Source organism: Macaca thibetana, chromosome 6, assembly GCF_024542745.1.
Source record: "Macaca thibetana thibetana isolate TM-01 chromosome 6, ASM2454274v1, whole genome shotgun sequence".
Classification (NCBI taxonomy): domain Eukaryota; kingdom Metazoa; phylum Chordata; class Mammalia; order Primates; family Cercopithecidae; genus Macaca; species Macaca thibetana.
The window spans coordinates 136,623,196-136,649,882 of NC_065583.1; the positions used below are offsets into that span (position 1 = coordinate 136,623,196).

Below are 26,687 nucleotides of genomic sequence, written 5' to 3' on the forward strand. Positions count from 1 at the left end.
GTATATCAAGCTGTGGATTGGACACTTCACATTATCTTTAATTTGTAAAGAACTCTCTAAGTAGGGTATTATTTTTCTGGTTTTGTAGATGAGGAAACTGAGACCCAGGTAGTTGACATGTTTTACCCAGTGGTAGTAAAGCAGAGACTGACAGATCTCTCTGATTCCTATATCCATTGAGTTTTATATTAATTCACATTTTTTTGTTTTTTAAATATTAACAAAATATTCTGTACTTGGATTGTAAAATTACCACCTACAGAGGCTTTCATCTGATTCCATTTCCGTATCTATCTCTCGTATGTCCCTGAGTTGATTAAATTTTTTTTGTTTGTTTTTGTTTTCCTTTTTTGACACAGTCTTACTCTGTTGCCCAGGCTGGAGTGCAGTGGTAAAATCATGGATCATTGCAGCCTCAACCTCCCAGGCTCAAGTGATCCTCCCGCCTCAGCCTCCTGAGTACCTGGGACCACAGGTACGCAAGGCTGGTCTTGAACTCCCGGGCTCAAGCAAACCGCTGGCCTCGGCCTCCCAGAGTATTGGGATTACAGGTGTGAGCCACTGCACCTGGCCTGATTAAAGTTTTTAAAAAAATGTTTGTAAAACACAAAGGTGAGCTAAAGTTAAACTTCAGGTAACAAATTAATAGTGTAAATGTTACAATATATTTAATATTGTTTAATATTGTTTAAAACACCCGAGACAACAATTTTTAAAGAAATATTTGACTTTGGGAGGCCGCGGGAGGATCGCATGAGGTCAGGAGTTTGAGACCACCCTTGTCAACATGGTGAAACCCCGTCTATGTTAAAAATACAAAAGTTGGCCGGGTGTGGTGGCGCATGCCTGTGATCCCAGCTACTTGGAAGGCTGAGGCAGAAGAATCACTTGAACCTGGGAGGTGGAGGTTGCCTTGAGCCAAGATCGCGCCACTGCATTCTAGCCTGGGCGACAGAGTGAGACTCACTCTGTGAGTCTCAAAAAAAAAAAAAAAAAAAAAAAAAAAAAAAAAGAAAGAAAGAAAGAAAAAGAAGTATTTGTATCCAAAAATGTATGTCCTGACTCTTTGATAATCTGTATTCTAATGAAATGCCCTTTGGTGCCCTGTCAAAATCATGAAGTGAATGATTCAGGGGAGGCAATTTTCACATTCTTTTAGGTATAGTTAGCCCAGTCTAAAAGCAACACATCAAAATTATAAAAAAATTTTTAGAATGCAGCTTTTCATATCCTAATTACCTTGAATTAGTAGTACATGTCATTTTATAAACTTGAATGAATATGGTAAATGAAGATGTTTCAATGGTTTTTAGATGCAGAGAACTGATGATGAATTTTCTTTAAAGGATGTAGCTAATGAAATTAAGAAGTTCGAAGCATTAATAAAGAAGGATCTCCAAGCAAAAGAAAGGTGAGATGTGAGCTATTTTAATAATCACAAAACTGCATTATGTTCTACACTTAGCTTTTGAATATTTAGAAATAGTTTATCTGGAAGAGCTATTCCAGGATCTTTTCACTCTGAAGAATGTTGATTCAGAGAGTATATTAGGGAAGATAAATGAGCTAAAGTTCAGATTGTTTGTTAGCAACTTTTATAAACATCTAGAGAAAGTGACTATTATGAAATGTAAAGTTGATATATTTTTCTGTGCTATGTTTATTATTCTAAGTTCACACATATTTTTTAAACATTAACTAAAATTGTTTCAAGGTACCACTAATTTAAGTTTGTCACAGTAAATCCTTTATTAGACTCTCAGCAGTTAGCATAGACACCAGCAGTAGGAAGTTGAGTGAATGAGTTCATTGAACAAATGTCACTAAGACCGTCACTTTGGTGGGTTCATTGAACAAAGTTCCTCATTAATTGGCTTCATTTACCTAAAGATAAAGCTCCTTCACACTTTGTTTTCTATGGGAGGTCATTGATTCACAGTAAGTAATTCATTAGAGATGACATATGTAGGAACAGCTTGGGTTTTTTTACATTTTTAAATGGAAACAATCCAAACTCTATGCATTTACATCTTATGAAATATGAGATAAATCTCTGTTAAAGAAGGTACTAATTCTAAAGAAAAGCAGAAAAAAATTACATACTTCAGTTTTATATTAAAATTTTCTGAAGGAAGGGAGAGACAGTCAAACGAGGAGGAACAAGGACAATCAGCGCCATAAGGAAGAAATGATGAAGTCAGATGTAAGAAAGAAAATCAAGCAAAATGGAGAATACTTACGTACATCACCTTTCCTCCTACTCTCTGCGGAAACTCCTGATGCCCTATTCTGATTCCCACTCCCATTTATCAGTGTTGCTCCTGACCCATAAAAGCAACATAAGCCACGTCTCCTTATCCATGCAGCCACCACTTGAACCCTAGTACACACCTACCCTGACCTTGGCCCATGTAAACACCAATTTCTTCTAATTATTTCACCCACCTCTCTAGCCACAGGCTCTGTGGTGATAAACAGATGGTGTCCACCAAAAAGACCATCTTAAACTACTGAATACTTTGCTACTTGATGAATGCTACCTTCTGTAGCTCCCTGGCCTGCCCCTTTCCTGGGACCCATCAGTTTCCACACAGTTTAGCAACCAGAGTTAAGATGAAACACAGCACTGTCTCCCAGGCCCTGTACCAGTATCTATATCTATTGGTTAGTGTCCTTGCCATGTCAGTTATTAAATGTCTTAAAGATCATCCCTGTGCATTACAGCTGCAAACATTTACCTGCTCCCTATTGCCTTTGCCAACCCAACCAGACCCTAGGTCTCTATCAGTTAGTTTCAGAAACCCCAAAACAACAGTGAATGAAATTAGAGGGAAATCTGCTTGTCTCTCATGTAATAGAAATCAGAAGGTAAGCAGCCCATAGCGTATGCTGTAGCTCCAAGGTTATCAAGGACTGAGGCTCCTCCTCTCTTCACTTTTGCCTCACTGTCCTGTTGTGTGGTTTTCATCCTCAAGGTTACATTCATGATACAAGTTGGTTGCTGGGACTCCGGCCACTTGGCCCATGTTCCAGATATCAGGAAGGAAGACAGACAAAAAAAGTAGTTATCTCCTATCTGAAATAGCTTCTTTCAAAAACCTTCCCAGAAGTCCCATATAACATTTCTGCTTATATCTTATTGGAAAGCATTCAGTCACATGGTCACACCTGGCAGAGTGGGAAGCTGGGAAATGTAGTCTTTAACTGGACACACTGTTTCCCTGCATAAAGTTGGGGCTCTATTTTGAGAGAAAAGGGAGGGGAATAGTAGTGTCAGGTCCCTTCTTCACAGAAGCCTCCACTTGGTCCTGCCAGAGATTTCCAGCAGAGGGCATCTGAGATATTGACACCTTACTTACAGTAGGAGGAGAAGGCCTGGGGCAGCTGAAATCCCTGGGCCAGTTACCTCTGGCTGTGAACAGCTTCATCTGAGAATCTAAATCCTTTCCAGTGTGTTGCACAAAGTTCCTTTTCTCTTTTGGACTTAAAAAGAAATATGCTGGGAAGCATTGGCCTAGAGCAAACGTTTCAAGAAAACAGAGGCTATGGTTATGATATAGGACCCTTCTTAAGCCATTTCATTATTCAATACTTTTATAGTTCATGCTGAATCTTAGCTTAGAATCAAGTGTGTTCTGGGCACATTGAGAAGCTTCACACTAACTTGACTCCAGAAGGCAATAAAATCTCCCAGCTTGAACCGCAGGAGCACTTTCTGCAGCTGCCTCTTTCATAGCCTGCTCCTGAACAGTTTCTCAGGATGCCACCTCAAAGTCCACTGTTTTTCTTTTGTGGAAGAATGAAATGATGTCTCATGTCAGCAATGCAAGAGCCCTCATAACTGTTTTTTCCCCATGTAACAATGTTCCTCCATTTTTTCATTTTTTATATGAATAATAAATACTGTCTGCTATTTGTTTCTTTAGCTGGGTTATTAGCTGCTGTAATTTGGTATTTGGATTAATAGATTTATCAGAGGCTTTTCCCAGCAACTACTTTTTAAGAAATACAAATTTGACCAAGGTTTCTGCTACTAATAGGTTATACACATACAATTATTACATTAGATGAAGGTCTGGCAAGCAAACAGATAAAAAGAAAATATAATCACTGCCCTCAAGAAACTTACATCTAGTAAAATGAATATTTATTCAAGTACATAATGCGTAGCTTTTTTCACCTTTATTGGAGTAAGACAACAGATGGATGAGTTGACTAATTGATAAAGGAGAAGCAATTTGTTAAATATGTTATTGACAGCATAAATATTGTGTTGAGAGAGCTGTTAACCCATGCTCAATCCAGGGCAGGAGCTTTTTGCACAACACACTTAAGTACAAATATAATAAGATTTTTGATGAAAGATCTAAAAGTGTTACGCTACACAATTAAATACTAAATCTTAATAAATAGATAGGCTTAAACTCTTGTCTTTGGCCTTACTGAGTGCTTGCTACCTACATAATGTGTGCTCAGCTCTTCTCAGTGACAGAATAAAATCAAAGGATGAGCCCCTGCTGATAAAATGATCGGAACTTTAGTTTGATTTTTATGCATGAATGGTGCTTTTTAGCACATTATTTGAAATTTAGCAGTCTTCAACTTCTTGCCAGGCATGCTAGGCACAAGTGCAGACAGAAGAAAAATAGGATACTTCTCTTATTCACTAGGAGATCAGCTGGGAGCAGCAAACCTCCAAATTATGACCTATATTACAATGTGGTCTATATTATAAATATACAGGTATTACATCATTAAACATCAAACATGAGTTAACTTTGTTTTACCAGAGCACTTGTGTCTATATAAGAATTGATGACAAATCTCTACACACTTTAATAATGTGTCCTTATTTTTTGAATAAGATTATAAGTAATATTATAAACCAAATATATTAATTACTTATAACAAAAACAATGATTATACATAATATAAAAATTCATTATTTCTAGGCAAGTAACATTATGGTATACCTTGTACTATTGTATTATTCTGTTTACTTTTTGAAGAGATGCAGATGAGAATCGATGATTATTTGATCTTTATATACATAAAAACGTATCTTTTAATGATAAATTTGGAATGAATCTATGAATTCTGTACTAAGCCACCATTTGACTCACTAAATTGAATGTGCTTAACTTTCTGTTGCGAAGACCACTGGGTTCTTCCTGATCCTTTACGTTTTGGACATGAGATAGGACAAGAGCTCTGAGTTGAGTCTTCTTACTTGAGTCTCTAGGACATGGGCAAGAAGCCAGTCAGACCTGTGCTTACATGTGTGGCATGGTAAGCATGCAAACTTTCAACTGCTATGTTTTTGATAAGAGTTCAGCCACTGTTCTAAGCAGTCAGAAGTTCATCTGGGAGTGGATAGAGTAATTTGCATTTTCATAGGTGATGGAAGAGTGTAGTAGATGGAAACATTTGTACATAGAAGTACTCTCTAGTGACCTGGCTTTAGTGTGCCTGGTCTGCTGTTGCGAGCTGTGCCTTCCCTGACACTTGGGTTATCAATAGTCTGCCTCTTGTTGATTCAAAACAGGGGAGGTCAGAGACCCAGAGCCAGCAGGAACAAAAGGAAAAGAAATCCAGAATCTCTGGGTAGAATGAAAATCATAAAAAGTAAGGCTGGGCACGATGACTCACGCCTGTAATGCCAGCACTTTGGGAGGCCAAGGAGGGCTGATCACATGAGGTCAAGAGTTTGAGACCAGCCTCCCCAACATGGTGAAACCCTGTCTCTACTAAAAATACAAAATTACCCCAGCATGATGGCGCATGCCTGTAATCCCAGCTACTCAGGAGGCTGAGGCAGGAGAATCGCTTGAACCCAGGAGGCAGAGGTTGCAGTGGGCCAAGATGTGCCATTGTACTCTAGCCTGGGCAACAAGAGCCAAACTTTATCTCAAAAAAAAAAAAAAAAGGTGAAAGAACAAAAAGCTGATGGGCCTTGAAAGAAGGCTATGCTAAGGACCTCAAAGAGAATTTAGAAATGGGGTGAAGCAAATGGGATCTGTTGCTAAGCTACTGGTATCACACTGATTTTGAATATTTTCTTCAATGCTTGTATTAATAAATTAACAGTGAACTCACTGATTTTGAATATTTTCTTCAATGCTTGTATTAACAAATTAACAGTGAACTCAAGGGATCCTTCTCCTGAGGTCTTTCTCCATAGTCACAGATAGTGGCATGGGATCACATTATTTTTAAAAAATCTAAAATAAAAACTATTATTCTTAGTGCATCCAAGACTTCTTTAGATACAGCAGGCCAGACAACCACCGATTTGTTAAATACTTACTCGGATGATGAGTACATTAAAAAAATCCAGAAGCGCCTCGAAGAAGATGCTTTTGCACGAGAGCAAAGGGAGAAAAGACGGCGGAAATTGTTAATGGACCAGTTAATAGCCCACGAAGCACAAGAGGTAAGATATTTAGATGAAGGTTAAATAATAGTGCTGGGAATTCTACAAAATATAGTCTTCTATACACATAATATGTAGTTTATATATGTATTATCTGCTACTCTGCATCAAATATCATATCATAATAGGAAATATACTAGAAAAAAACAGCTATTTACTGATGAATCTAAAATCTGGTGATAGTTGTACAACATTATGAATGTAATTAAGACAAATGTATACTTTAAAATGGTAAATTTTATGTTACGTATATTTTACCATAATAAAGAATACATTAAAAGGAACCCAAAATCTATGTCTGCCATGTGTACTCTATTGTTACTTTTAGAGGAAAAAGGGAAGGGTTTAATGAAAACAATATGGAAAAGTTGTTCGTCCTCTCCTTTTGTTCACAATCCTATTCCAGTGGTTCTTAAAGCATGGCTCCTGGACCAGCAGCAGCAGTATTGCTTGGGACTTTTAGGAATAGAGATTATTGGGCCCCACCCCAGATCAGACCTGAAACTCTGGAGGTAGGGCCCAGTGATCTGTTTTAACAAGCTCTCTACGTGATCCTGACTCCACTACAGCTTGAGAATCACTGATCATTTCTTACATTGAACACATATTTATTGAACTTCTATGCTTTGAGTACTTGTGATAGGCCCACAGATATAACAGAGGGCAAGAATAACAAGATACTTGTCTCCCAGAGCTTTCTGAAAACAGCAAGAACATTGGAGTATGAAAGTGCTGTGAAGGTGAAAGGGGGATTGGGGGAGTGATACTTAGAGAAGTCCACCTGGCTTGCTTCAGGATACAGTGTCTGGAGGACAATAGCAGAAGCATGGATAAAGAGTCAGGAGTTAGCTAACTGAAGGTGGGGTGGTCGTGGTGGGGTTGGGGTGAGAGGCAGTTTCCAAGAGAGGCTGAAATGGTGGAAGGTGAGTGTTTCCAGACAAGAGAATACCACATGGAAAGCTCAGTGCTTTTAGCTAACGGAAAGTCATATCATCTGGCAGGAGTCACTAGAGGCCAAATTATGATGAGCCTTGTAAGATACACAGAATGAAATAGGAGATTTTGTGATTTCTTGTTTGAATGCAAAGTGGAATAAGAGTGACCAGGTCCAACTTGCCTTTCGAAAGATCACTCTGGCTTTAGTTTGGAGAATAGATTACAGAAGGGCAATCCAAGTCCGTTGTTGCTGTAATTCAGGCAAGAGATTATCCCAGTTTAAATGTAGTGTAGTGGCAATAGGGATTGAGAGAAGTAGCTTTAAGAGCTATTTTGGAGGTAAAATCAATAGGACTTAATGATTCATTAGACATGGGAAAGTGAAGAAGTGGGATGAAAAGCTGGATTTCTAGGTTGTGCACCTGGATGGCTGGACGTGTAATTTGCTGAGATATGGAAGATGGTGAGAGGAACAAACTTGGGGTGGACGGCGATTTCAGTTGTGAATGTAAATAGGACAAATCTGCATGTCTACAAAGACCATTTGAAGATGCTTTTATTCACCTGCCCACGTCTGGTCTGCTTGTTCACTGAAAGGAAATAAAGGCTTCACACAAATATGAAGAAGTGAAATTTATTCATGGATTCCACTCTTTCTTAGTGAAAGTTCAAAAAAATAGCTCTGGACATCTCTTTGTGCTAGAAAGTTATTTCTTCATATTCAGATTTCTTCAAATTATATCTTTATTCAATCAGTTTGATTATCTCCTTTTCATTGGAAGAATTTCAAATTATGAAAACTAGATAATCGAAAAGTTTATTTTAAAATAACTACCAAGGCCAAGACGGGCGGATCACGAAGTCAGGAGATCGAGACCATCCTGGCTAACACGGTGAAACCCCGTCTCCACTAAAAAAAAAAAAATACAAAAAACTAGCTGGGCGAGGTGGCGGGTGCTTGTAGTCCCAGCTACTCGGGAGGCTGAGGCAGGAGAATGGCATAAACCTGGGAGGCGGAGCTTGCAGTGAGCCGAGATCCGGCCACTGCACTCCAGCCTGGGTGACAGAGCGAGACTCCGTCTCAGAAAAAATAAAATAAAATGAAAAATAACTACCCATTTCAAGTGTCATCATGTAGCAATGACATTTTGGACACACTTTGATGTATGTTCCAAAGCACTTGTGTGTTGGCTGCAAGGTTTTTTCTTACTATTTTCCTGCTTGTAATCTAGGCCTGGTGTTTGCCTGGAAAATGGAGTAGATGAATTCTTTCTGGATTTCCTCACTTTCCACTAGGATGCTATTAACGCTGAATTTTCAAAACGAGACTTGGAGGTATATTTATCGGTTTGGAAATCCAGCAACCTAAGGGACCTAAAAAAGAGTCAGGGCTCTATATATTTCCATCACAGGAACCTCATCTTGTGCTGCCTCTTTTCTGCGTGTGGGGAAGCTGCTATTCCTAGAACCAGGCCTGATGCATATGCTGCATTCCCTCCATTCCTACCACCTCCTTCCTATGGAATGTAGTGAACCCAGGCTCCTGTGCAACTGACACAAGAGATGCTGGCCCACAGTGGTGGAATGGGAAATTCTTATGTGTACAGTGGCTGGTTTTTCCATCCATTATCCTCTCCTCCAAAGGAAAAATGGTGTATGTCGGGGCTAGGAATTCTTCTACTTCCTTCAGTTACCTGCTGCTTTTCACAAGTATAACATAAATCCCACGTCAGCCCTGAATGTTTTCTTCTGGTGCCATTTGTACTTAATCTATCAGAAATGCCTCAAAATATCTTCCCTAGCTTTTGAGTTGTTCCAGTTTCTCCCTGGAATTTAGGTATTCCTGTTTCAGTTTGGCTGGTGAAGAGAGAACCAGAGACCTGTGCTCAAGTTGATATTTTGCCTACTGATTCATAAATACGTGGAATTATGTGAATTAAATGATGAGATTTAAAGTTATAAAAATCAATTTGACTTTTTAGGGGATAGATTTTGAGAGTGGGGATGGTAAGAAAAGGATTGGTAGGGAGGGGGCTGATGTTGTTCAAGATAGCGCTGGTGTCAGTGGGTATGGAATGGAATGGGGGGTGGTGGTTTAAAAACATGCCTAGGAGGTATGCTAGACTACTTTTTGAACAATTGAGTATTAGGAGTGATGAGAGTGGAATGAACTTAGGATGACCCTAATGTCTTAGATCACAGAGTGGATTATTGTAGGATCATCAACCGAGATGGGGAAATATGGGGAGAGGACCAGGTCTGAAGTTGAGTTAGTGAGTTGAGTTTTGGACTTGTTGAGTTAAAGTACTTCATAGGCATTTAAGTGTATTCAAACTGGGAACACAGTTTGACTCCCACCTGGTTCCGTGGTCATTTGGCTAGTATCTTGGCCAATTAAGTTTTGCCCCAAGTCAGTTACCTCTGCCTTCTAAGAATCTTTTCTATGCCATTTCTTTGGAACTGACATTTGAACTCCAGGCCCTTCCCTCACTTCTTAACTAGAAGACCCTTGAATACTTAGCTGTCAGGTCTTTCCTGCAGTGCCCTATTCCTCTATAGAGCTGCTCGGGCATCTTTGGAATATTAGGTAGTGGTTGTAGACTAGAGTAAGTTACTCCAGTCTCTAGATATCTTTCTGTCTTCCCCATTGAGTACTATAGATACCTCCCCTTTCCACATGATGTCTCTGTTTCGAAAGAGTGAGAGAACTTGATGAGGCCTTGGATATCATCTTCTATCTAAACCCATCATTTTACCTGACGAGAAATAAACCAAGAAACTGAGTTAATTGCCCAAGGCCACCCAGCCTATTATGATGACCAGGTCCTCTGATTCCCAGTTTAATGGTTTTTTTTTCCACTGTTCATTTACTGGTCACCCTTCTATTCTCCTCAAACTGCCAAGAATACATCTAGCTTTTCTTTCAGATGATGACCACTCAGATTTTCTAAGATCAGCAGTAGGTCATTTTCCCCAGCCTCTTCTCCAGGCTTCCCATTCTGTCAGTTTGTATTAATAGCTTTTCCTCCCGATGGTATTGCAATGTCCTCAGTGGGAACTAATCCAATCTGCAGTCTTCAGCTGACAATGCCTGCATTTGTTTTACAACTAGTAGTTATGTTAAAATGCGTATAACATAATCCCAACCTTCTGAAAACACGCTTTGAAATTTAGAGTCATAGCACTTTTGTTTTAACTTTTATTTTAAATTCAGGGGTACATGTGCAGGTTTGTTATACAGGTAAACTCGTGTTATAGGGATTTGTTGTACAGATTATTTTGTCACCCAGATATTAAGCCTGGTATCCATTAGCTATTTGCTTGTTTTTAAAACTTTGAAAAAAAACACCTAATTTATTTTTAATAATGTTTTGAATGAATAATGAATAATGTTTTGAATCACAATTTGTTTAAAGTAATTGTGAGTTGCAAAACCATAATGTTTCTAAACACCAACTTTTGTTGGAAATCCTCATTTCATAACTTGATTTTTTTTGGCCATGTTCAAATTAAATCAAATGACAGAAATTATTTAGATGAACATTATACTTTTGTATATTATTTATTATAGGCTTCCTAGCTCAGTGGGAAATTTGGACATCACTTTAACAAATAACTCCCCTGGTGTTTTCAGGAGGCTTATCGGGAGGAACAGCTGATTAACCGGCTGATGCGGCAGTCCCAGCAGGAGCGCAGGATTGCCGTGCAGCTCATGCACGTTCGGCATGAAAAGGAAGTTTTATGGCAAAACAGAATTTTCAGAGAAAAACAACATGAGGAAAGACGACTTAAAGATTTCCAGGATGCTCTTGATCGAGAAGCGGTAAATACTATCTCCCTTAGAAATCTTTCTAAGGTTACTTTTGATCCTTTCTACCAAGTCGTGGTAAACAAAGCTGTATTTTGTTGCCAATCATCTAATAAGAGTTGATTTTTTTTATATGATTAGCCTATTATCTGCCAATTTTTATTTTTATGTAACTCCATCAATAGGGCATATAGCCACTACGTAGAACTATACTGTCTTCTTTTAGCCTTGATTCTACAAGTAGCTAAGTACTTAATGCTCACCACCAACCCTAATGTCCGTGTCTCTCTAGTCATTTTGATTGTTTGAAACTCTTTCTCAGGATTTCTCAGGAAGGGCTCATGGAAACCATATTCCCTGAGTTCTTATATATTGGTAACTTGACTGTAAGTTGACTGTATATAAAATGGTTAGTTCACACTTTGTTTCCTTGAATATCTTAAATATGTCAGTCTATTTTTTTCAAGTATAAAGTATGCTGCCAAAAAGAATGGTGATAATCTAACTTTCAATTCCTTGAGTCATTACTTTTTTTTTTTTAGATACTTTATTTTTTTTCTTTAAAAATTCCCTAAGTTTACTAGAGTAGGCATTGGTATTGGTTATTCTAGGTGAATATCCTCGGGCAGTGAGAGAACTTTTAAACTGCTTCCTTTCAACTGGACATCATTAGTCTTTATTCAAAAATTCCTTGCCTTCTGGAAAAGAAAAAAGAGATTCCTCAGGCCCATATTGTGCTATTCCTTCCTCAGAATGAGCATAAGTGCTTTATCTAGGGTACTCTGGTGCACTGTAGTTGAGAATTGTATACAGAAACTCAGATCTGGGCTGCTAGCTGTGCTTTTTGCTACTGTGGTATCATTGTGTCTTGGCCTTTTTACAACTCTGAAAATCAAAATATCCTATCTTTTAATTATTTAATAGATTATTTTTGTCCCAAACTTTATGTATATGTAGGTTCTAGTAACAAAAATAGATTGATTTTATTAATGGAGTATACGGATTACTTCTTGTCTACTTCCTATTGGGGATGTTTCAGATTTATTTAATCCTTTAGTCCACATTTGATTGAAGAGAACTCATGTGAGTGGCGTTTTAGATAGCCTGTCTTTACTGTCATAAAATATTCACAAAACCAGACTGGGCAAAAGAGAAACCTTAAAGAAAACGGGAGGGCAGTGTTTTATTTACTAGCTTCATAGCTTCCACTGTGATACCCCATGTAAGTGCAATGTAACTTTTGCCAAAATTGTGCAATTTTTAGAAATATCAGTTGGAAAGTAGCATATTTTGCAGAGAGGAGAGTGTTGCTTTTGCCTTTGTGGAACAGGCATAGCCTAAATGGTGGGTATGGAATAGGGAGAGGGAGCCATACCCCATGAATTTGAGCTGAATGAATGCTGACCTCAATGTCTTCTTTGTCTTCAAGAGCTGAGTTATCTGGATGATTGTTTCATCTCTCTTCTTTGACGAAAATAGACTTGACTAGATTGAGTGGCATTTACTTACATTAGAAATGATGTGTTTATCTTTCTAAGTGCCTATTTGAAAAATATGTTTATTTCACAAGCTCAGCTAAATAGCAAAGTATGTTTAGCTGGACTGGTCTCATGGTGATAAGAATCATCTATTCTTTCTTAAACTGGGGTTGAACTAACTTCAGAGGACTGGAGCAGTTGGGCCTGCTAAAGCCTCAGAGACCTAAATTGTGAGTTTCTGAAGTACCTGAAAAAATTATATTTCTTCCTCTCACATGATTTTTTTTTCCAACAGCGAAGCTATCTAGTTCCTTGGCATCTCTCCCTTAGAGATGGTTGGATTTTATGACTTTCATCCATACATGTTGAGTTTATCAACTCTCCACCAACAGTGGCTGGTGCATAAGTAGGAGCTGAATAAATAAATCAATATATGTTTAATTCAGTTTGCCAAATTAACAGTCACCTCATCTTTCCAGTATCATTCACTAACTAAACAAAATCCATTTTATTCCCTACAACATTATCATTCTACTACTTTTTTTATGTGAATAAAGGAGGGTTTTATATATATACACACACACACACACACGTGTATATATGTATATATACGTATATATACATATATATATACTTGCTTAACGTTTATTTTAAGTTCAGGGGTATAAGTGCAGGTTTGTTACATAGGTAAATGTGAGTCATGGGGATTTGTTGTACAGATTATTTCATCACCCAGATATTAAGACTAGTGTCCATTAGTTATTTTGCCTGATACTCTCTTTCCTCCCACCCACCACCCTCTGAAAGGTCCCAGTGTTGTTGTTCCCCTCTGTGTATCCATGTGTTCTCATCATTTAGCTTCCACTTATAAGTGAGAACATGCAGTATTTGCTTTTCTATTCCTGCATTAGTTTGCTGAGGTTAATAGCCTCCAGCTCAATCCATGTCCCTGCAAAAGACATGATCTCATTCCTTTTTATGGCTGCATAGTATTCCATGGTGTATATATACCACATTTTCTTTATCCAGTCTATCATTGATGGGCATTTAGGTTGATTCCATGTCTTTACTATTGTGAATAGTGTTGCAATGAATGTAGGCATTCATGTGTCTTTAAAATAGAATGATTTGTATTCCTTTGGGTATATACCCAGTAATGGGAGTGCTGGGTTGAATGATATTTCTGCCTCTAGATCTTTGAGGAATTGCCACACTGTCCTTCACAATGGTTGAACTATTTTACTCTTCCACTTACAGTGTAAACTTGTTCCTTTTTCTCTACAACCTCACCAGCGTCTGTTGTTTTTTGACTTTTTGATAATAGTCATTCTGACTGGTATGAGATGGTAACTCATTATGGTTTTGATTTGCATGTATCTAATGGTCAGTGATGTTAAGCTTTTTTTTCATGTGTTTGTTAGCTGCTTGTATGTATTCTTTTGCAAAGTGTCCGTTCATGTCATTTGCCCAGTTTTTAATGGGGTTGTTTGTTTTTCTCTTGTAAATTTGTCTAAGTTCCTTATAGATATTGGATATTAGACCTTTGTCAGATGCATAGTTTGTAAAAGTTTTCTCCCATTCTGTAGGTTGTCAGTATACTCTGTTAACAGTTTCTTTTGCTGTGTAGAAGCTCTTTAGCTTAATTAGGTCAATTTTTGCTTTTGTTGCAATTGCTTTTGACATATTCATCATGAAATATTTGCCCGTGCTTATGTCCTGAATGGTATTACTTAGGTTGTCTTCCAGGTTTTTATGGCTTTGGGTTTTACATTTAAGTCTTTAATCCATCTTGAGTTAATTATCGTATATGGTGTAAGGAAGGGGTCCAGTTTCTATCTTCTGCATAGGGCTAACCAGTTTTCCCAGCACCATCTATCAAATGGGAAATCCTTTCACCATTGCTTGTATTTGTAAGGTTTGTTGAAGATCTGATAACTGGAGGTGTGTAGTCTTATTTCTGGGTTCTCTATTCTGTTCCATTGGTCTATGTGTCTGTTTTTGTGTTTTGATTACTGTAACCCTGTATAGTGTAGTGTAGTTTGAAATCAGGTAGCGTGATGCTTCCAGCTTTGTCCTTAGATTTTATTGTTCTTGTCATTTTTATTATTATTTGAGAGTGGGAGGAGTTGGAACATTCTAAAATTACTTTTAAATCTATTAAGGTCTTTAAGGTTTCTTAACTATGCTCACAGACTATTAATAATATTTGTGTTACTTATTTTAATAGTATTGATTTGCTATTCCATGGCTACTTTCTATTAAGTATTGCTGTGGAAAATACTGATTTTGTTTCTACTTCTTTGGCTGCTCCTTCTCAGGAGCAGGGTCATTGTCTTTACAGGCTCATTGTTCTTTTGTATCAAAACATTTATTGACAGATTCCTCAAAGCTTCATCTTAGGCTGCCTTATTTTCTTTTCTATGTTACTTCTCAGACAGCTGCATCCACAACCATGGTGGTGTATTTACTGCAACAGACAGATGACCCATACAGTTATGCCTCTGTCCTCTGAGATGAAGGGCCATAGTTTTAGTATTCCTTGACATCTGTGGTCGTATGTCTCAGAGACACTTCAAATTCAACATGTTCCAAGCCAAATGTATAACCTTTCCTATGCAACTAGTCTATTTCAGTGTTCCATAGCTCAACAAATGGCATCATTATTTATCTAATTGTACAATCCTGAAACCTCACGGTCCACGTTAAAATTGCTTCACCCTTATTCTTCCATACCCAAAACATCCACTAAGTGCTATCATTTTCATGCATTAAATTTCTCTTCATTGTGGCCATTTTCCTCTATGTCTACACTACCATCCCTGGTTTCTACTGCAGTACTACTACTGCAGTGGTTTCCTTCATCCATTTTTAGTGGTTATGAATTGGTGACCAAAAACTGGAGAGTGTAAGAATATAACATTATATATGTTCCTTAAGTCAACCCTAAGTTGTACTCTTTCACCCCAACTCTGCACACAGACAATGTACAATTCCCCAAGTTATAAGGGCCAAGCCATCTTGGAAACACTACGGTCATCAGATGCAAGCCCAGTCCTATTGAGACCTCAGCTACTGCAGCCCACATGTCCCCTCAGTGGCACAGGAAACTTTGGGGAAGCTGCTCCAGCCTTTGTTGGTCTCCCATATAATCCCCTCTGAGGCTTCATTGCCCCCCTTCATTGCCTGGGCTCTGGCAGCATTGGTTTGCTCTGAGATCCTTGAACAAGTCATTTCCTCTACTTTGCCCCTCTTTCCAAGTGCCTTCACCCAATTAATACTTGTTTTCAAAGCTCCATGCATATGCCCCTTCTTGTCTAGGTCAGGCCCCTGTTATACAGCCTCATACTCCGTGGTCTTGCCCTAATGACACTTGTCATAGTGTGTACTTATACATGTATTTGTGTGACTCTTTGACTGTTTGCCTATCCCACTGGCATGTAAAGTCCATGAGGGCAGGACCACATTTGCTCTTGCTCATGAAATAAAGAAAGAAAAAAAAAGAAGGAAGGAAGGAAGGAAAATAAAGGAAAGGAAAGGAAGGAAGAGAAAGGAAGGAAGGAAGGAAGGAAGGAAGGAAGGAAGGAAGGAAGGAAAGAAAGAAAGAAAGAAAGAAAGAAAGAAAGAAAGAAAGAAAGAAAGAAAGAAAGAAAGAAAGAAAGAAAGAAAGAGGGAGGGAGGGAGAGAGGGAAGGAAGGAAGGGAGGGAGGGAGGGAGGAAGGAAGGGGAAGGAAGAAAAAGAAAGAAAGAAAGGAAAAGAAAGAAAGAAAGGGAGAAAGGAAGGAACAGAGAGGAAAGAAGGAAGGAAGGAAGGAAGGAAGGAAGGAAGGAAGGAAGGAAGGAAGGAAGAAAGGAAGGAAGGAAAGAAGGAAGTAAGGGCTGTGCATGATGGCTCACATCTGTAATCCCACGACTTTGGGAGGCCGAGGCAGGTGGATCATGAGGTCAAGACTTCGAGACCAGCCTGGCCAACATGTTGAAACCCCATCTCTACTAAAAATGCAAAAATTAGCCAGGGATGGTGGCGTACACCTGTAATCCCAGCTACTTGGGAGGCTGAGGCAGGAGAATTACTTGAACATAGGAGGCGGAGGTTGCAGTGAGCTGAGATCGCCCCGTTGCACTCTAGGTCTGGATGACAGAGCAAGACTCCATCTTGGGGGAAAAGATAGGAAAGAAAGAGAGAGAGGGAGAGAGAGAGAGAGAAAGAGAGAAAGAGAGAGAGAGAAAGAGGAAGGCAGGAGGAGAGAGAGAAAGAAAACGAGGGAGAAGAACTTTGTGTTTTTCTTTCACTCTCAATTTTTTGAGGGTTTTTGTTTTGTTTTTAGATTAAATCTGCTAATCTCTTCCTTTGAGGCAACTGCAAAAGTATTCTGTATTAAGACAGTTCCTGATTTCAAATTTCTGTGCTAACTACTATTATTATTAATAATTACAATAATACTTAATTTTTTTGAGCTTTACTTTGAGTCAAGCATTGTACTATGTTTGTTACAAGCATGTATAAAATAATTCTTGCAATGACCATAAATGGATACCATCCTTATTTACATTTTACACATCAGGAAATTGAAGACTAGAAGGCTTAAAGTCACACAGCTTCTCAGCGGTGTAGCAGGGAGCAAGGCCAGCTTGATCAGATTTTAGAGTCCAAGCTCATAACCACTGAGATTTACTACCTCCCACAGACTTCCTTTTTCCTTTTCCTCCTTTTTTTATGGCTGCAACCCACTTAGCTGTAATGAGACAGGAAGTTGTGGTGGCTTTGGCAGAGGATTGATGGTAGATATAGAAAAGGAGAAGGAAGACTAAGCTGGAGGAAGGGAGGGAGAGGAATAGAGGAAGGGAGGGAGGGAGCGGGGAAGGGAGGAAGAGAGGGATATGGGGAGACAGGCAATGGCAGCAACCAGGGTTGAAAGCTACACTATTACTGGTAGGAACATTCTACCATTCCCTTAAAGGTTTTTATTCCTCACATCCTAAATATTTCCATGTGTTTCAGAGAACTCTGTAGTAAACCAACCTCATGATCCATTTTTGTGTCACTCTCTCCATAAATTCTCATCGGATATTTCTGCTCTCTTAGATTCATTTTTCCTCTGAATTCTTCACTTCATGAATCATGTCATAAAGCTTTGTACTTAAATTGTACTCTTTCTCCATGAAAACAGGGTATACAGAATAATACAAGAATAACAAACTCTGGTGTAATTCCTGAATCTGTCAAATGTACAGAATTGACCTTAGTGATCATCCAGCTTAACCCCTTTCCCAACAAAAATGAAATAAGCACACAAAATAAAATAGCAATAGCAAAACAAATGGTGGACCTTACACAGCAATCCATTGTCACACATCTAGTCATTTATGAATAGTATTATAATAGGAAATACTTGTTTTGATGAGATGGTTTGGTAATTTTTCTGGGTATGCTAAGTACTCTTAATATCCTGACTTTGAGGAAATGGAGACATAAGGAGACTAATGACTTGCCCAAGATCTCACAGCTAGTGCTTGAATTCTATATAAAATCTAGGGCTTGAACTCGACCATAGCTCCTCCAAAGCCCAAGTTTACTTCTGTCTGATACTCACTGGGTTGTTACAGGAGGCAAGTCTTTTTCCTACAGCAGGCTAGCATGTAACTAAATTTCTCAAGAAGCTGGCATAGCTATCTGAAAAGCAATATTGGGTCATCTGAATCCCACTAATTAAGTATTATGTTATCCTCAGCTTGGCTGGACTGAGTTCAACCTTTGTACCTTGTGTGAAGAAAAGATTCCCTGAACAAAATAATAGTGCACTAAGGAGAGGGTGATAACAAGCTAAGTGTTTCATTGCTTTCTACATACATAGATGTTCCTACAAATGAATGCCATCAGCTTATTAAGGCTGTAACCATAGAGGTTTTGTAATTAACACATTTAACACATGTTGGCAAATACTTTATATTCTCAAGCCAGTATAATCAGGGACTTTCTAAAATATTTTCTAAGTATAAATCAGTATTATAGAACTCTCCCATTGAAAGACAAAGGGCAATGACTATAGCAGATGTGTCCAAACTGACACTCTGGAGGTAGGAGTGAGGGGTCAGCTATGCTTAGGATCTGGCACGGACTTGCCTGTTTCTCTCTGATCCCTATTTGCAACCGGTGAACTCAGGACTTCTTTTTGAAGGCTTAAGATCCAATTCCTCATTAATCCAAATTAGGCTTTCCCCAGTTAGATCACTTCTCACTGTATTATGCTTTGTTGATAAGATAAGCTGAGAGTGGGATTTTTCCAATATTGTCTTTGCCATCATACTCAGTACTAATGTATTAAGCAAAAAGTGTTCATTCATAATTAATTTTTTTCCTGGTGTGAGAAGAGGTTTCATTCTACTGAAAAACGTTTTGGCTATTGAAATGATGACATTATTTTTATTTGATTCAGTTATAGTGACTTAAAAATATGTTTTTGCCTTTTTAGGCTTTGGCAAAACAAGCCAAGATTGATTTTGAAGAACAGTTCCTTAAAGAAAAGAGATTTCATGATCAGATTGCTGTGGAAAGAGCTCAAGCTCGTTATAAAAAGCATTATTCAATATGTGCAGAAATTTTGGACCAAATAGTTGATTTGTCCACTAAAGTGGCAGACTATCGAACGTTGACAAATAAGTAAGTATTGTTTTTTAAATAACATAGTAAAGACACGATAGAGAATGAGGAAGGATAAGATTGTAAAGTAGATACTAAGCTGATAAGTAAAGAGAGATACAAATGATTCATGAAAAGACTAAAAGGTGGGATCCAGGAGACCTTGATTACTGGCTTGACTTACTCACTGACTACTTTCATTTAAGATGCCTACATGCCTTTTACCATACCTTTTATGAAAATTAACTCAAAGTGGATCATGTACTTAAATGTAAAATATAGCACTATAAAACTTTGAGGAAAAAATGGGAGAAAATCTTTGGGCTCTATGACTAGGCAACAAGTTCTTAGACTTGACACCAAAAGCATGATCCATAAGAGGAAAACTTGACAAATTGGACTTCATTAAAATTAAAACGTTTTGCTCTGCAAAAGACAAAACTTTATAAGTTGAACTTCTTCAAAATTAAAACTTTTTGCTTTGAAAAAGCTGAAAGGATGTATAGAATAGGAGAAGATATTTCAAACTGCCTATCCAACAAAAGACTAGTATCTAGAATATATAAAGTATTCTCAAAACTCAACAATAAAAAATAAGCCAGTTCAAAAATAGGCAAAAGATATGAAAAGACATTTCACTGAAGAGGATATTCAGATGACAAATACACACGTAAAAAACTTCATCCTCGTTAGTCATTAGAGAAATTCAAATTGAAATCACAATGATTTGTCATTACATTCCTATAACAATGGCTAAAATTTAAAAAAAAAAATGAGAACACCAAATACTGACAAGGCTCTGGAGAAAACCACCAATTCATTGCTGCTGAGAATATGATATGGTACAGCCCCTCTGGAAAACAATTTGGCAATTTCTTAAAAAGCTGAATATGCAACTCCCATACAACCTAGCGATTACACTTCTGGGCGTTTATCCTAGAGAAATTAAGACTTAAATTCACACTAAAATCTGTATAGAAATGTTTATATCACCTTTATTTCTAGTAACTTAAAACTGATAACAATTCAGATGTCTCTCAATAGGTAATAAAGTGTGATACATCCATATCATGGAATATTGCTGAGAAATATAAAATAATACACTATTAATGCATGCCACAATCTGGATGAACCTCCAGATACTTATGCTGAGTGGAAAAAAGCTAATCTCAAAATGTTACTTGCGCTATGATTTCATTTACAAAACATTCTTGAAATAACCAAAGTTATAGAAACAGAACAGATTAGTGATTGCCAGGGGCTAAGACTGGGTTGGAGGTGAGAGGGAAGTGAGTGTAGCTCTGAAAGGGCAACATGATGGGTTTTGTGGTGATAGAACGTTCTGTATCTTGACTGTATCAATGTTAATATCCTGGTTGTGATACTGTACTGTGGTTTTGCAAAATATTACAATCAGGAGACACTGGGTAAAGGGTATATGGATCTCCATATTATTTCTTACACCTAATGTGAATGTATAATTACCTCAAAATAGAAAGATTAATTTTAAAAATCAAAGTATATCTAAATAGCAACAGAATAACATGAAAGTGGGATAAATGATTCATAGAGACTACTAGGTGTGAACCCTGAAAACTTGAGACAGGTCTCAGTTACTTAGAAAGTTTATTTTACCAAGGTTGAGGACGTACCTGTGACACAGCCTCAGGAAGTCCTGACGACATGTGCTCAAGGTGGTCAGGCCACAGCTTGGTTTTATACATTTTAGGGAGACATGAGACATCAATCAATATGCAAGAAGTAAGTACATTAGTTCCATCTAGAAAGATGGAGACAGCTCAAAGCAAGGCCCACCCACTGGGGGCTTCCAGGTCACATATAGGTGAGAGACTGAAGACTGCATTCTTTTGAGTTTCTGGTAGGTCTTTCCAAAGAAGGCAATCAGAATTTGCATCTGTCTCTGTGAGCAAAGGGATGACTTAAATAGAATGGGAGGCAGATTTGCCCGAGTGGTTCCCAGCTCGAAAGGGCCCAAGATATTTTCCTTTCACATAAGCTAAAGCAGACTCACGCTGGTAATCCCAGCACTTTGGGAGGCTGAGGCGGGTGGATCACGAAGTCAGGTGTTCAAGACCAGCCTGGTCAAGATAGTGAAACCCCATCTCTACTAAAAATACAAAAATTAGCCAGGTGCGGTGGCAGGTGCCTGTAATCCCAGCCACTCGAGGGGCTGAGGCAGGAGAATCGCTTGAACACGGGGAAGGAGGTTGCGGTGAGCAGAGATCACGCCACTGCACTCCAGGCTGGGTGACAGAGTGAGACTCCGTTTCAAAAAAAAAAAAAAAAAGCAGACCACATAGCTGGAATTTCCAGACTAACTTATATAAAGTCAACAGATCTCATTCTGAAATGGAAAGTATAATACTGCTTCTAAAGCAGCCCTTTATTTTTTATTTTTTTAAATATATATAATAGCATTTTTTTCCTCACTGTTTTATTTTGAATTAATAATTGCTTCACCAGAACAGGTTGATCTGAAGTGAGCTGACGGAATTTGAATCCTCTAAGAAAACTGAATTGCTAGCCCAAAAGTATGCATGGAATCTTAATAATGTCAGCTAACAAGGAAGGTATTCAGGGCCCCAGAAGCCATAGCAGGTGATTTTCTTATTCGGGAGCCTCAGTGGATCAGGTGGGGAATGGCAAGGTCAGAATCTTGAGGAAAAGGAGAAGTTTGGCAAGAACATGGACACCAATATTCTGTATGACTAGAGAAGCTATTTTAAAAATGTTCCTACTTTTGCCATTTTATCTGTTTCTATCCTCATATCCTTAAATGTGAAAAGAATTTTACGGTAAAGGTCAGATAGCTAAGGTTTTTTCCTTCTACAGTTTTTTTTTTTCAAAATACATGGACTACTTTAGTGGGTTGCAATCATGAAGCCATAGAATGTCTACAGATGTCATAGTAAGTCATACTGAAAGAGAATGTTAAAAGGTTTTTAGGAGGAAATAGGTAATTTGGGGGCTTTTTAAAGCCCTAACAAGTGGTGGAGAAAGCAAAACGGAGGAAGTACCTGAATATGAGGTTTGTCAGGAGTTCAAGAGCCCTGAACACACAGCCTTTTAAACAGGAAAAGTTGTTAGGTCTGTACGCATTAAATAATAGCTCCTCATCCCCTCCAATCCCCAGCCGCTGATAATCTCTATCCAACTTGATGTCTCTGAATTTGTTTCTTCTAGGTACCTTATATAAGTGGAATAATATAATATTCATCCTTTTTGTGTCTGGTTTATTTCGCGTAGCATAATGTCTTCAAGGTCCATTCATGTTGTAGCATGAATCAGAATGAAATACTACTTTTTAAGTTGTAATTTCAAGTTCTAGTCCAACTGTTTATGATCACATCAGGACATTTCGCACATCTTGTCTTGAAACAATTTTCCCATCACTCTGTCCTTGCTGCCTCCTAAGCATTCTTTAGGCCTCAGCTTGGCAGTGATTTCTTTAAAGAGACCTTCCTGGAACCAACAAGTTAAGTTGAGTCATACTGTTATACTTTCCCATTGTATAATTCTTATTCAGAACTTTCATGTATTTATGCAACTATTTTTTGCCCTTCTTTCCCAGAGTCTGCTATTTAAAGCCAGGTATTCCACTTGCGATTATATTTCTAGTGGCTAGTAAAATGTTTGGAACTTAGTGGGTTTGAAGAATGATTGTTACTTTATGCCACTGGTTCTTTAAACTTTTTTATTGACTGTTTCATAGCAGAACAATATATCTAAAAATAGTGAGCACAGTCAGAACACTTAGGTTCCTTAATTCTCAGCTCTGATGTCAGCTTACTATGCAACCTTAGGAAATTATTTAAATACTCTGGTATCAGTGTCCTCCTGTGCAAAATGAACAAACTGAGTGCTTTTCAAGGCCCCTTTAAGAGAACATTAGGTTTACATTTTGTAAATAATTTGTAACAGAAAAATCTAATATATATTAGTCTTACTGTCATTGCACACATGGTAACCTTTAAGATCATTTTTCAGTAATTCTGTTTGTCTGATGAAAGTGAGCTAATTTACATAAATATAATACAAATACCAATGTTTAAAATCTATATTTGACTAACCATTGATTCATCTCTACCTTTTCTTTGTGCAATAGCCTGATTCCATATAAGTTGATGCATGATTGGAAGGAACTATTTTTTAATGCAAAACCCATATATGAACAAGCCTCTGTTAAGACACTACCTGCTAACCCCTCAAGACAACAACTTATAGAACTGGAGAAAAGGGACTTGCTAGATACCAATGATTATGAAGAATATAAGGTACCTACTGTTATGAAATAATTAGAATGCTACATAATAAATCCTTTTTCTTTAACATTAATTTTGTGATATTCCTTATTTCATTTCTACTAATAAAAATAGGCATGTTTTGTTTGCATTTTCCCTTCTTTTAATTTGTATATTTGTGCTACTTTTTAGCTGCTTAAACTATACATAAGCTATTATCTATTGTTTCTAGTAATCTTAGGGGAGTGGTCTGAAAAAACATCAAGCATAGTAATTGTCTAAGTAGACAGATTTCAGAATTTTTAAAATGCTTTAGTTTATTTATTAGCATTTTTCTTTCTATGAGCTGTCTGCTTTGGCTTCAAAAACCATTGTTAAAATGTATTTCTTTTGTAATCGATCTAAATAATAGATTTTTTTACGGGCAAAATGAAAGAGGAGGAGGTCTGGGTTTTATGAATAGCATAGATTCAAACAATCTTTTCTTCAAAGATTGAAATAAAAAGTATCAGGTGCCAACTGTGATTTTTAGAAGAACTGTTGTAAAGCCTTTGAGATTAGACAGACTAGAGCTACATTATTGAAATTGCCAGCTACTAACTGTGCAATCTTAGGTGACCAGTTCCTTAAGGGCTAATAGATTTCCATTTTTCAATTTATGGAAAGGGAATACTACTATACCTACTTCATTTAAAATAACATGAGTTAAACACAGCTGAGTGCACTTCATGTTGGATGCATATAATACATATCCATTTCTTTCCTCACCATCCTACTCTCCCCATCCCACTCCATCTCACCCTTAGAAGTAAAGGTGTAACAATCATAGCTTTTGGATAGAAGTTTTGAGTGGATCAACATCAATGGAATGAGGAGTGAGGCTTTTTATTAGAAAAATTACAAAATGAGTCCCAGAAGTTCAGTAAGTGCAACATGAAAAAAATCTATGGAAAGATGATTTGACCTAATTATTCACTAATAGTAAATACTCAACAAAGGTTTATGGAACAAAGAGTGAATAAAATGAATAAAGTACAATGAGCAAAGAAAAGTGCAAAATAACACTAATAAGTAAATATTACAAGAAGATTACCTTGTGGTTAAAAGATAAGGAAATAATATGAAATTATGAGAAATTAAATGTACACTATATTTTAATTAAATGAATCTATATTTGTAGCACTAAGAGAATAATTATTAAGGATTGACTAGAACCTTAAAAGATAAATGTGGATGTTTGTTTTGTATGGTTGTAAAATATACTAGACCTATTACATCCACCTAAAGTATAATGCCATATAATAAAATGCTTTGACAGTATCAAACTGTGTTAAGATATTTCTTTCCATTGTAAATTAGAAGTCATTTTATTTGACAGACTTTACTCATTCATCGAATGTTGATTTCTAAATTACTTCTTAAACAGCTCAATCTCTATTCTTGTTGCTCTTACAAATCAGGAGACCTAGTAGGCTGCAGCTTAGCAAAGATTTTTGTCTCTCTAGCTATTTTCCTTGTATGAGAAATGGTTACCACAGGAACATGCTTGTCTTGCCCACATCCTGAAGCAGATGATGCATTTCTTTTGCAGGAAATTGTAAACTTTTGTTAGGAGTTTGTGATCATCTAGCAATGCACTTTATTTTGTGTATTGACTTTGCTGTTTTTCTGGAAATGAAAATTACCTTAGGATTTATAATATGTTTTCACAAGCTCTCTTTGACACCATAATGGAAAATATGCCATATACAGGTTTTAGGATGTACTGTAAACTATTATACTATCATTCTTTATTTTTAGACCTTTGGTCTCTTCAAGAACTTGTCCTAAATGTTCCTACATACAAGTAAAAAATAAATGTTTCAACTTGTAAAATATATTATCTGGCTTAAATAGTCTATCACAAGATGCAGAGGGGCAATGCATCCTGGCTTATCTAAAAGAACCAGTGGTACACATTTGTCATTATTAAATTTGTTTAGGAGTTTTAATGCAAATATATTACTCAGAAATTAATACATTTGCTTGCACATAATAATGTTCATTATAATGTTATCAAACATTATTGAATATCATTATTGATGTTATTATATATAATGTTCATTATATATCATGTTCAATAACATTATAATGAACATTATTGTTCAAGCAAATGTATTATTCAGAAATTAATCTTCAAAAAGTTTATATTCTTAGCATGCTTAATTGATGTCCATACCCTCTACCTTTAAAGAACTGACAGTTCCCAGTTTTGAGTCTGTGCTTTTAAAAGCCCATGTTCTGTTAGAATAAGCTATTGTGCTTAAACTTTTTAAATATTGTACCTAGAAATTGCAATTAAAACAGGTGTTTGCTTATGTACATGTCATATGTAGCTGCCAAAAATTTGACTCTTGTTTCTTAACGTTATTTCCTAAATCATCACACTCTGTTTATGTGAGAATGACTGAATATGAGGGAGCTCTAGCCCAGTGGCTAGAAATAACATTTCTCTCTCCCACGAAAGAGGCAAGAACAGCATCATGGAGCAGCCAGACCTCTCTGGGGTTCCTAGGCAACTACCGCAGCATAACAACATTGAGTTATTTAGTAGAGAGTGAGGCACGGCCCTTAAAGCCGAATGGACCATGGGTAGCAGGCTAAGCCAGGAAGCCTGATTCCTCTAGTGCAGCTAGCAGCACAGCCCCACACAGCAGCCAGTGGTTCTCAATCATGCAGTGGACGCCTGCCGGTGAACCTCAAATTCCCCCTAATGCAAATTCTTTTGATAGGTCTTACTAGCAAATGAGTTGCAATTCACAGCATTTCACTTTTATATAAGCTGCTTACTAGCAATTACTAGTTGAATGAGTTTAAGAGTTACTAAAATTTAGTGTTCAAAAACTAAAATTAGCTCATGGCTATGGTTTCCTGAAGATTTAGATTTTTCTAAGAAGTCCCTGCCACAAAGCACTTAACCATTTTCAGAGCTCTACTGTGCATGCCCACAACCAAGTGATAGTTGGAATTTCTATAATTTAGAGGAAGGATATTTCATTTCCAGGACATCATCCATGTTGTCTTAAGTTGTTCATGATTTTTAATTGCTGCTATTTTTTGCCTTTAATGGCAAATTACTGTTTAAGTTCATGAT

The 26,687-nt window shown here is 37.4% G+C and overlaps 1 protein-coding gene across 7 annotated transcripts in view; it reads left to right on the forward strand.

Moving 5' to 3' along the window:
- SPEF2 (sperm flagellar 2) overlaps nucleotides 1-26,687 on the forward strand; it is a 189,541-nt gene that overhangs the window by 30,044 nt on the left and 132,810 nt on the right. For all 7 annotated transcript variants that reach the window (XR_007726853.1, XR_007726854.1, XR_007726855.1 and 4 more), the window contains 5 exons: nucleotides 1,347-1,411; nucleotides 6,247-6,433; nucleotides 11,004-11,192; nucleotides 19,126-19,313; nucleotides 23,419-23,587. Coding sequence is in view for 4 of the 7 variants with exons in the window: in XM_050795775.1 (XP_050651732.1) it covers nucleotides 1,347-1,411; nucleotides 6,247-6,433; nucleotides 11,004-11,192; nucleotides 19,126-19,313; nucleotides 23,419-23,587 (798 nt within the window). In the remaining 3 variants the exon portion in view is untranslated. The remainder of the gene's footprint in view (nucleotides 1-1,346; nucleotides 1,412-6,246; nucleotides 6,434-11,003; nucleotides 11,193-19,125; nucleotides 19,314-23,418; nucleotides 23,588-26,687) is intronic.